Genomic DNA, 12,137 nt, shown 5'->3' with positions numbered 1-12,137 from the left:
GTGTCTTTCCAGCCATCCAGAGCTGCACAGGAAGGAAAGGTAAATGCCTCGCGAACACCGGAGGGGCCAAAAGTGGTGCCCTCATGCCAGCGCAGCCAAAAAGGGAGAGGCCTAAAAGCAGCTCCACACCGGAGGGGCCAAAAGCAGCACCAGCTGTGTGAACAGCGCCCCAGGGACGGTGTTTTTTCCATCCCTAGGGTGCTGTTTTTTGGCCGTGCGGAAACAGCCTGAGGGGTGTCAGCGCCAGGTAGAACTTGGGATCCCCCAGAATCACAGCTCATCCCCAGACTACAAAGATCAGCTCCCCTGGAGGGAAAGGATGCTTTGGAGGGGTGGACTCTTTGGCATTGTACCCCACTGATGTCCCTTTGCTCCCCAGATTCCATCTCCAAATTCCAGAAATTTCCCAACCTGGATCGGGCAGGCCTATGGGGAGAGACCTGACAACGCCACCAGCACTGTCATTGGCCTTTCAAAAGGAAGCAAGTCAGACTCTCATTTGCCTAGCTTTTTTTAAAGGTTATAATTATACAGAGGGCCAGTTTCAATTGATAGTATGCAGGGGTGGAAAGGCTAAACCTCTTTCTATGCAGCCCCAGTGTTAAAGGCACCCCGTCCCTGCTCCTGCAGCTGCAATGGAGCATTAAAAGGTGCTGTAAAGATCTGCTAAGGGCTGTCCTGGCATCTCATTTGTTCTGGCCGTCCCCGTCAGAGGGGCTTGAAAAAACAGGTCAATACCAGACTATCAGGATATACCGAAAGGGTAAGAGTTGCTAAGAGAAACATTGCAAGGCCAAGAAATCTATTGTTAATTAAAATGTAATAGCCCCAGTCTAGCTAAATTAATGATGAGTGTAGTTCCCACTGAAAATACTAACTCCAATCTCATTACTTTCTATCAGACTTTGGGTGCAACTTGATTAGAGATCTTTAAAAGTAATGAAAACTCTTTGTAAGGGTCCCAAAGTATCAGTATCGGCCTCCTCTCGGCCAGGCTGTTTTAAAACGATGCTGCAAAGTAAGTGGCGCCTGAGGATTCCTAGAATTTCCACTGATCCTAGACTATAGAAATCAGTTTCCTTGGAGACAGTGGTTGCTTTGGAAGGTGGACTGTGGTATTATTCTCTCCTGAAGTCCCTCCCCTTCACAATCTCTACTCTCCCTAGGCTGTACCCCAAAATCTCCAGGAATTCTCAGCACAGCATTGGCAACCATAAACCATGTATGTCCTGTTGAGCTCCCTGAACTCTTTGTGAGTCTGGTGGCCATTTTGATTGCTCTAGCAACCCTGTTAATTGCTATGCTTTCTTACACAACTGAAAAGATGCCTGAATTCTTGAGAAATGAAGGAGCCTTGTGAGAGTTTGGGAAGCTATGTGACATGTGTGGCTTGCCATGCTATCTTTTAAAAGAAGCCTAGGGGAGAGGAGGCCAGGAAGTTGATCTTTTCCAGTTCCTAAATGGAGTAGGAAACACTAAGTGGAAACCAGGCAGATGACCAGGTAAGGTTACTAAGGCTCCTAGTGGGGGTGAAGAATTCCCTGTCCCTGACTCTTATTTCCAACCATTGTTCTGAGTGGTGCTAGGAGTAAAATAGCCATTGGGCTGAGAGCATGACACCCCTTCTGGGGAAAACCCAGAAATTATGCCGCTCCCGCAATTCCTATAAAGGCATGAAACGTGGATGTGATGTTCTACTGTCAATCAAGATGCCCCCCCCCCCAATATTGCTGCCCCCTCCAATCCCCAGCCTTATAGCCAGTGCAGGAGGCTACTGCCTCAGCCTGAGGAAGTGCCCCTTAAGTTGGCGGGAGGCTCCTTAGGCATGCATCTTTTCATTTTCACTTTGATCTGAGTGGAAAGATACATGCCATATTCCCTAGAGCCATCTGTAGATATTACTGTAGCATTCCATTTACATGTTGCTGGAATCTGCCATTTACTGGGGAACGGGGAGCACATGGGATCCCACAATGTGCCTGATTACCATGATTGCTGTATCATATGAATTGGGAAACATTTTTTTTCCCATGCAGGTACAGTTTCTATTCACAGAACCCAGAATCAATTCACAGTTATGGGATAAATACCAAAACAAACAATGATTGGCTGAGTGCTCCTGAAACAAACAATGATTGGCTGTATCCTCTGTATGAACAGGATGGCAGCATTTGATCTGCCAAAGGTGTTATGTTTTTATTCAGTCATGTCACTTTGCTTGCTACAGATAGCTGTGTTAAAATGACCCATAGAGATTTAGATGAGAACTGTACCACTGGAGCAAGCAAGCTTAACTCTTGCCCACCTCGTCATTTCCCAGTGAGAAATCAATTCATTCTCTTCCCCCTCCACAGTGGAGCTAATTTTTGCTCAAGTGGACCAGTTTCTATCCAGAGAACGATCGATGGAAAAAGAGAACACCGCCACCTCCATGCCCCAGTGCTGTAACTTTGTTCTTCCACAAGAAAGTCTAGTCACAAATCTCTCACATCTTATCTAGACAAGTCCTTGATCATGACTAATTTGACTGAATTAGGGCCAGAATTTTAACTGGGGTTGGGGGGGGGGCTTTTTTCCTATTTATAATTATTATATTTCTGGAGACTTGACCTTTTGTCAAATGTAGAATGGCCTTGAGAAGATGCAAATCCTACTCTCAGAAGTCTTCTGATCTTCAGCCATCTTTTGGGAATTTATTAAGAATACAAAGAGAAAGAGAGAGAAAACCGTCACATCTTTTGTGCCAATTCCAAGTTCATTATTTTTGCCCTTCCTAGTTGTTCTCTACTTCTAAAAATATATAAGCTGTCTTTTTCTTTTCTTTTAATTTAGTAATTGCTTTGATTTATTGGCATGCATTCTACCACTCTGCTCAGTAAAGCCTGAATCCTTCCAACAGCAGAAGGAGCCTTTGAAGGAGCCCCTTCCGCTAGAGGAAGTTGGCAGAAGTCTCCTTTGGCAGGAAGAACAGCCCCATCTGTTGGTGGAAGCCTCCATAATCCCGAGGAAGTCTTCAGACTTTTCTGAAACGAGTGGTAAGATAGGCAGACTTAAGAGTTTCCATCCTTTTATGAGATCTTCAGGTCTTGACCCCCATTTCTTCTATTTCATCTTATCTCTAGCAGTCTCTGATGTCTGCTGTTGCCTCTTTGCATTGCATTCAGCATATTTTAGACTCTTCCTGTTTCTTTTAATCCCTCCCCACACACCCTCCACCTCACTTGTGATTGCCTCTTCTTTCTTTCTTTCTTTCTTTCTTTCTTTCTTTCTTTCTTTCTTTCTTTCTTTCTTTCTTTCTTTCTTTCTTTCTTTCTTTCTTTCTTTCTTTCTTTCTTTCTTTCTTTCTTTCTTTCTTTCTTTCTTTCTACCCTGTTTTAATTCCTTTTGGCAACCCACGTTCTTCTCCTGTCCTCCATTTTACTCTTATGTCAATCAACCTTTGAGGGAGGTTGGACTGAGGAAGAGTGGCCCAGGGTCAGCCAGTAACCATCCACTGCAGAGTGGAAATTCAAAATCCAATCTCCAAAGCAGTGGTGGGATTCAAATAATTTAACAACTGGTTGTTTACAAGCACCATTTTAACAACCGGTTCTGCCGAAGTGGTGCGAACCTGCTGAATCCCACCACTGCTCCAAGGTAATTGACATTTTTACCACTACATCATACTAACTTTTACACTATTTGCATTGCTGCCTGAGAGAAGTAACTAAGAGCCCTCCCACCTATTATATCCCAAATTAATACAACAACAGCATGATTTTGTGGTAAAAAATGTTGGCCATAGCCTTTTATTAACATACTGGTTCAAGGTAAGCAGAGGTCGATTCCGCACTTGCGTAATCGACCTAAGTTCAAGCTGCGTTCGACCTAAGTGCTCTGCACAACCACTGGGATCAATGTGGTTTTGTACCAGCTTCGCCCCGTGTAACAGTCAAATATCCAACTCCAGTTGGGAACTACAACTTTTTCGGGGAACCATGCTCAAACTCAGGTCGATTCCAGTAAAGTGCAGAATCTCTGGTGCCAGGAGTCCCCCATTCAGCCAATCACAGCTGAGTGTTTCAGGCATGCGTACAGCTGGCCAATCAAAAAACGCCACCTTTGTCCCTCCATTCCTGTGGCAGTTTTTTTTAATAACGTGTGGGGATAGACAGAACATGGCCGTAGAACAGTAGCCGATTGGAATGGAGTGGCAAAGAGGCACAGGATGATTCCGCCCTCGGAGCTGGGATCAAGCTGGTTGCAGCGGGGAACAACAATGGCTTCGACCTAGGTTAGTACCCTTCTCAGGGAACTGGGTCAAACCTATTATACTCTTGTGCGGAATCGCCCAGAAGCATAAGGTGCAGCATGGGGTTCTGATCTATGTGCTGGGCAACCCAAGTGCTGTCCCCCAGCAACCTAAAAATCCCACTCAGTTTGATTGTGTTTAATAAATTCATGCTTGCCTTGTTAGTCATCTACTTTATGTACTGCCACACATTCATTTTTCTCAGCTTATTCCTTCTTTCACTTCTTATCCCCTGTATCTGCTTTCTGTTGTCAGCATTCCTCTGACTCCTGTGCCTGTTCTTTTTTCAGTTTCTCCCAATAGCCTCGCCCACTATTTTTTAATAGAAACTTTTCATTTCATAAAATTAAGACCAAGTGATGCTGAGCATGTAATATTGTACTCAACTGATTGACGTAAAAGTTCTAAATGGTGTCTGTATGCATCCCAATCATACAGAATTATGTGCCCTTAAACCCACTGAAATGAATGAGCTTATATACATCTATCTTTGGATAAGATCAAACTACAAATATTTCTTTTGACCAGGCTCTGGTTATTGATTAGTCCTTGTAGTCAGTGAGACAAGGACTGTGTTGTTTGTTCCGGTCACATTTTTTTTAGAAATATCAATAAATAAACATTTTTGCAGCACTAACCAAAAGAGAGCAAATTCAACTAGCAAGGTGGTATTCTTAAGACGTTACATGATCCTGCGGTGCCCAATATTTCTTTACCAAATATCAAGACAACGAAGAGAGTTTTAAGTAGTGTTATTTGCAAAGAAAGGGGAGCCATCCACACATGGGCAGACTCCACCGAAACAGTATATCCACAGCACGTCTATCCCCTTCTCCTGAATTCGCCACACCCTCTCTGTTCCCCCATTGGCTAGGGGTACTTAGAGTCACAGCTTTCTAGTCCATCTACTTACATGTTCCTCCTAAATATGTGGCCCCCTCCCATATTCTTCCTGTATGTTCATTATAGTACAGTTTGTCGTCAGAGCAGGAAGAGAAGTTAATATGTATTAGCCTATTAAGCATCCTCAATACATATAATCTAATACAAACCTTGCCCTTCAGCCTAGTCATCCCACAGTCTTATCTTGTCCTGCCACAAACATACTCGCCTTTGGAGGAACCAGCCGTTGAAGGTGCCCCCCCTTTTTTGGCCCTGACATCTGGGCCAATTGTCATCCTAGACTCGCCATGCCTCCCTTTTGGAGGGGGAGGGAACTTTTAGAATTGGAATGTTGGACGCCACTGCTCCCCCCTCTTGAGGGAGGGGTGGGAGTTATAGTAGTAGACTGTTGAACGCCATTTATTTTACTGTAACTTATTATATTTATTAGACATGTTTTATGGTTTCGCTGCTTTTAAATGTTTTAATTGATTATGTTGTTCTTTCGTATTGTACACCGCCCAGAGCCCTTTGGGTATGGGGCGGTATAAAAATCCAATAAATAAATAAATAAATAAATTATGATTCATCTCCTCATCCCTAGTAGAAAACACATTTCTTATCACAATCCTGAACCATATCCTGTAGTATGCTTCAAATCCCAGCTCTGTAGCTTGCTTGGCCTAATTCTTATTCAAACTCAGTGAGTTTTCAGCTTTTCCTTCTTCCCCACAAAGTTTGTTTTTGCTAGGGTTGCCAGCTCCATGTGCCTGGGGAGAGCAGAGTTTGGGGAGGCAAAGGACATCAGTGGGGCATAGTGCCATTGAGTCCACCCTCCAAAGCAGCCCTTTTCTTCCAGGTAACTTTTTTAAAATGCAGAGATCAGTTGTAATCGTAGGAGGTCACAAGTGCTCACATGGTTTGCTAGCTTTACTCTGCTGAAAAAAATAGCCTCACTTATCTCGTTTCTCTGTTTTCAACATAAAGGTGACCAAGATGTTGGCTGTGGTGGTGATCCTCTTTGCCCTCCTGTGGATGCCGTACCGTACCTTGGTGGTGGTTAATTCCTTCATGGACCCTCCTTACCTGAACAGTTGGTTCCTCCTCTTCTGTAGGCTCTGCATCTACCTAAACAGTGCCATCAACCCCGTAATTTATAACGTGATGTCTCAAAAGTTTAGAGCTGCCTTCAAAAAGCTATGCAAATGTGAGCAGAAAAGAACTGAAGCCACTACCCAATATAGTGTTCCAGTCTTCTACAGCACCATGAAGGACTATTCCCATGACAGCTCGGAGCATGATTTGACAGAACAAGAAGATCTCAACGGTTACCCTCCAACAGCAAGGAAAAGTAAATATTCTAAATAAAACGTAGCATGATGTTGACTTTGGCAAAAACCACCTACTGATGTGGTTTTCAGAAATGTAGAAACAGCATGACACACGGCCTAATATTTCATAACTTCCCAGTTGCCATTTTAACCCAATGTTTGCATAAGGCTGATGGGTTTATTTACCTTTAATGCTAATTGAGGCCAAATGTTTCAGCTGGTATTGTGTGTCATTAGGGAGCTTGTATGGGATGTGGCAGCGCAATGGAATTTCCTATTTTATGTCATGCTCAGTTGCCATACAGAAAGAACTTTTGGGGGCAGTACAGAAAGAACTACCAAGATCTTTTGAGGTTCTGAAATGACCCACATGAAGAATGAAGAGCATGGATCCCACAGTGTCTCCTTGTGACTTCGGCTCACTTTGTTGCAGGCATATTTCTCACATTAAGCAAGGGTAGAGACTTTAAAGCAGCGCAAGGATTGCCCCACATTTTAAAGCCAGGTGCAAAATGGAGATTGAGTTACTAATGCCATTTGATGCAAGTGGGTATATATTTCTGTTGTGGTGGAGGAAAATGCTGTCAAATCACAACTGGCTTATGGTGACCCCATAAGGTTTTCAAGGCAACAAATGAACTGAGATGGTTTGCCATTACCTGCATCTGTATAACAACCCTGGACTTCCTTTCTGATTTCCCCTCCTAATACTAACCAGGCCTGACTCTGCTTATCTTCCAAGACCTGGTGAGACTGGGGCCCCTTCTGTAGAATAATGTACTTTCAATCCACTTTCACAATTGTTTGCAAGTGGATTTTGCTATTTCGCACAGTAAAATCCAGCGGCAAAGCGCATTGAAAGAGCATTGTTCGGCATGTGCGGAAGGGGCCTGCAAAGTGTGTTGAAAGTGCATTATTCTGCATGTGCACTGAATGTGCGTTATTCTGCATGTGCGGAAGGGTCTCACTAGCCTGGGCTACCCAGGTCTCCTGTAGTAGAGATGGGCAAAAACCTTAAATGAAATGCCCTTGTTAAGTCTGCCCTCTTCCAAATCCAGGGGAAGATTTCCATATGTTTTCCGTCTGCTGCACTGGAGTCCCAACAAAACTAGCCTACAGCTGTGGGAATCTGGTAGGCAGGCCCTGGATCTTTTCAAGAGGTTGCTAGAGGCAGGAATACATGCATGGTGCCAGTAGGGATACTTAGAAGCGGATGAGCAGACACAAACCTGCCTGAATAAGATCAGGGACTTTCCTACTGTCCTGGCAGACAAGTCAAATGGCTGATCAGTCAAATTGGTGATCAGGGATAACAGCCTAACATAGCAGTCCTAAGCAGAGTTATACCTTTCCAAGCCTCTTGAGATTGTTTTACCAAAGTCGGTTACAGCGGTCTCCCCTTCTGCATTTGATCCTCACAAAGGTGAAGCTGAGGGAGAATGACTAATGGAAGGTAACCCAGCAAGGTTCTATGGCCGCATGAGGAATTGAACCAGATCTCTCAGATCTTAGTCCAGGCCTGTTTATATTAACACTCTGGCACTCTTGACTGATAAATTCAGTGGTTTTAAGATGTCACTTTGCACAGGAATGCACTGTAAGGGACAAAGGAATGAACTTGGGGTCTGTAATCTTAAGACCCAGCTCCCCTGTCATGTGTATCAGCTCCCATGTTGCCAGGGAAGCAAGAGACACGGCACAGCAGTAGGTCCATTTTTATAGGATGTCAAAAAAGCAGCACTTAGCGCCCTCAGCAGCTGTGGAAGGCATTTCCGTGCAGCTTGGAAAGGTCAGGGGGGGCTTCTCTTCTTGTTCTATTGCAGTTTCTTTTCTGCCAGAGAGTGGATTTGCTCCGTGAAACAAAAGACACAAGCACTATTTTGATTCTGCCCTGCTGTGTTTTGTGTACTAGTGTTGCTGTATATATACTGATCTGTCAACTACCATGCTTTTCTGCACAGCCACCTCCACCAGTGTAGGATAAAGTGTCTCTGTGACATCCTGAAAATAGCTTGTACATACTAGTAATCAAAGTGGCTTGGCATGCTTTGGGGAGTGTCAAGGGGCAGAATATCTCCTCCTTGTTGCTGTTAAAGCCCTGAAATGAATCTTGATGAATCTGCATTCCACCTTTACAGTGAAGGGCCATCTCTGCAAGGGGGTTGCTAAATACAGCCTAAAAGGAATCTGAATGTGTCATCTACGTGACTGGGGGGAAAACACCCAACACTGTTTGTGAAAATGATTTGTCTCCCTAGAAGCCATCAGCTGTAAACCTAATGGGTAACTCAGATTTTCTCCCTTACTGTTGACAATTTGAGCATGACACACAAACAGCCTTCAAGTGAGGCAATGCACAAATGCGTCTGCTGCACAAAACCCTGCCATGGTAGGGTTGCTATCTCCAGGTTGTGAAATTCTTAAAAATTGGGGGGCAGTCCCTGGGATAGAGAAGTTTGCAGAGTGGAGGGAGCTGTGACGCTATGAACTCTGCCCTTCAAAACTTACATTTTGTCCAGGAGAACAGATCTCTATCGTCTGGAGGTTCGTTGTCATTCCAAGAAAACTCCTGGTCCCTCCAGGAACTTTGCAACCCTAGACATGGTTCAGACCACAACCAGCCCTTCTTCAGGGGGGATGTGTGTATTAAGAAAATACAAGATTTCAAAGAAACAGAGGTCTGTTTTGAGATATGCTTGTCCATATTGAGACGCACTTCAAGTAACAACATACAATATATACATTTTGCACCCTCCCCAGTTCAGAACAGCCCCAAAACTTCTTTCTTCTTAAAAGACACAGTTCTCTTGAGGAAAGACCATCCATATGCCAAACAGCACTAGGCTTTATTATTTATTTATTTATTTATTTATTTATTTATTTATTTATTTATTTATTTATTATTATTTATTATTTATTATTTATTATTTATCTGTCTATTTATTTATTCGTTTGTTTATTTATTTATTGCATTTTTTGAAACATTTAAACCTCACCTTTCCAGGGTGCTTCACCTGTGTATATTACCTCACACCCCAGAGTCACTCTTGAATTGATCACCAATAACCCAATGTAAGTTTGTTTATTCAGCTTTTATATCCTTTTTTCCCTCCTCAACAGGGGCCCAAAGTAGATTCCCTTTCCATTTTACCCCCACAATAACAACCCTGTGAAGCAGGTTAGGCTGAGGGACAGTGACTGATCCATTGTCCCTCCTCCAGTTTCCACAGCAGAGTGGAGATTCAAATCTGGCTCTCCCAGATTCCAACCCAGCCCACCATCCACTGGTCAAGACGGTAGACTACAAATCCCATTCTAAACATCATAAAAGTCATAAGCCCAACAGTAGTAGCAGTACTGAGTGACCAAGGCCGTTTTTCATGGCAGAATTGCATCTGGGTGGACCCGGGATCTCGCATAGAGGGTCAATTTTGCCCCGGTCTGTGCTTCTGCATGGATCTCCGCTTCTGCCCCTGCACCGCTCCAGCTGTTTCTGCATGGGCACAGGGCTTTTTCCATTTGCCCCATTATCTATTTTGCGCACGCGTGGACAACCTCTGTTTCACGCATTCTGATTGGCTGCTTGTTGTGTCACACAAATGGCATCATTCTCCCCCATTCCCCCCCTCACTTTCATGGAGGGAGAGACCGTGGATTTAGAAAGAAAAAGGGGAGGGCAAAAAAAGGGGGGAAGGAAGAGCAACGAAGTTTGCCTTTCCAAGGCAGGATGAGAGGAAAGCGTGTGAGCAGGGGGCGGCAGCCCTTCTGCAATGGCTGCAATGGAAGTCTCCATTTAGGAGAGGAGGAGGGAGCCTTTTTATGCAGCTGGGAAGCCACGATCCCTTCCATGCTCACCTAGGACAGAGATTGATTCTTTTCACTCTGGCTGCCTCTTCTCCTCTTTTCCCACCCCCCGTAAAGCTCCCCTCCCCTTTCCTCCAGCAGGTGGATTTTTGCAACTTCAGCTCAGAAGAAGGTGTCAGACCCTTCAGAGCGTGCAGGGCTGGAGAGAGCAGGGACCTCTTAGCAACTGCTGCCTTGGGGATGAGTGAGTGAGGAAGGTGGGAGGGAAGGGGGGAGACTCCCCCTCACCACATTCCTGCAATTCCAACAGAGAGGCATGATATTGTCGTTTGCTTCTCAAATATCAGACTTTTCTTGCACCCCGTGGCTATAGTAGCCACTACTGCTCCTCGCCCCCCCTTTCCTCTTTGGGCTGGACACCAGCCTCTACTTAACGTGATCAAAGCACCCCTCCCCCACATTTGTCATTTGCATTCCCAGCTCACACTATTGCCGTGGAAAGCGTCGAGTGGGCCAGAACCGGGAGGTGGGGAAACTGCAATAGCTCTGCCCTGGATCTGCTCCTGTGGTTTTTGCACGGCAGAGGTATCACGCAGGGGTATTTAAAAAGTACCACCTTGCTAGTGATTGTTTTAATTCACGTAGCAAAGGCAATACCGCAGGGCGGCGCCAGAGCAACACCTGGGCAGACATGCTTCAGCTCCGGGAGTCATGCAGAATTTTCGACTGCATAGATATATTTTCCCATGGTTTCAGTGGTGCAATTTCGCCGTGCAAAAATGGCCCAAGTATCAAAACTACAGAAAGGCAGGATTTAAAAAAAAAACAGCAGGAGATAATTAGTGAACAATCAGTAGAAGCAAAACTTGCTATGTCCCACCCATACTAATATTTCCACTGCCCCCCATCAGACCACCACATCTCGACTTGCCTTACATTTAGCAGAATGCACACAAGATGTTTGATTCCAGCAGCCCTGATTCCAGTGGCATGCAACATGGCTGACACTGGGCCCTGGAATTTTGTACCCTCAAACACATCATTTTGCCAGTCCTGAAGGAAAACTCAACAGAAGCCCTAGAAGAATACAGTTGCTTTTTGTGTTACATTGATAACCTACAGCAAGCTCAGATGTGCCCTGCAATCTAATATTTGTGAATATCTGTGCTGTTCTGCTTTATGGCTGTATTCTTTTTTTGTCATTGCCTTGGATAATTAATTTCATTAAGCTGAACAAAAAGTAAAGTTTATGCTCCTTGCTCTGGCAGATACATTTTTTTCTGTTACAAAAAAGATAAAATTGTTCTGGAATCAACTGACCAAAGATTTTGTCCATCACTGTAATGTTTTGGTTGGGAGGCTGGTGGCATTATGTTTTGGTTGGGTGGCTGTAATGTTTTGGTTGGGAGGCTGGTGCAAATGCCTTAGCAGACCAGGTGCTCAGGAGCAGCAGCAGCAGAAGGCCATTGCTTTCACCTCCTGCATGTGAGCTCCCAAAGGCACCTGGTGGGCCACTGCGAGTAGCAGAGTGCTGGACTAGAGGGACTCTGGTCTGATCCAGCAGGCTAATTCTTATGTTCTTATGTTCTTATTCTTCAATGGTGATCATGGGACTTTTGTGCATTTGCTGCTTCCTGCACGGCTGTTTGCTTCGCAGTAGGTTTTCCTGCAGTTTTGTTTTTTGTTTTTGCTCAAAACAGGGATCCTCCTGCTGTGAAGTGTCCCCAGCCAAACCGCCATTTGCCTGCCTGCTGCTCCCTTGGTCTTTTTATGCCACCTTTTTTGGGGTGGGGGGTGGGGTCTGTCTGTTGTCTAGCATTACTTTGCTA

At 44.6% G+C, this 12,137-nt stretch overlaps 1 protein-coding gene across 1 annotated transcript in view; it reads left to right on the top strand.

Moving 5' to 3' along the window:
- LOC125433508 (thyrotropin-releasing hormone receptor-like) overlaps positions 1–7,179 on the top strand; it is a 37,303-nt gene extending 30,124 nt beyond the window's left edge. Inside the window, exon 3 of the mRNA XM_048498054.1 lies at positions 6,161–7,179. Within this exon, the coding sequence (XP_048354011.1) occupies positions 6,161–6,541 (381 nt within the window). The 3' untranslated portion in view covers positions 6,542–7,179. The remainder of the gene's footprint in view (positions 1–6,160) is intronic.
- The last annotated feature ends 4,958 nt before the right edge of the window (positions 7,180–12,137 follow it).

Source organism: Sphaerodactylus townsendi, linkage group LG05 (assembly GCF_021028975.2).
Source record: "Sphaerodactylus townsendi isolate TG3544 linkage group LG05, MPM_Stown_v2.3, whole genome shotgun sequence".
Lineage (NCBI taxonomy): Eukaryota > Metazoa > Chordata > Lepidosauria > Squamata > Sphaerodactylidae > Sphaerodactylus > Sphaerodactylus townsendi.
The sequence above is the reverse complement of the archived record's forward strand: the minus strand, read 5'-3'. Positions and strand labels throughout refer to the sequence as shown.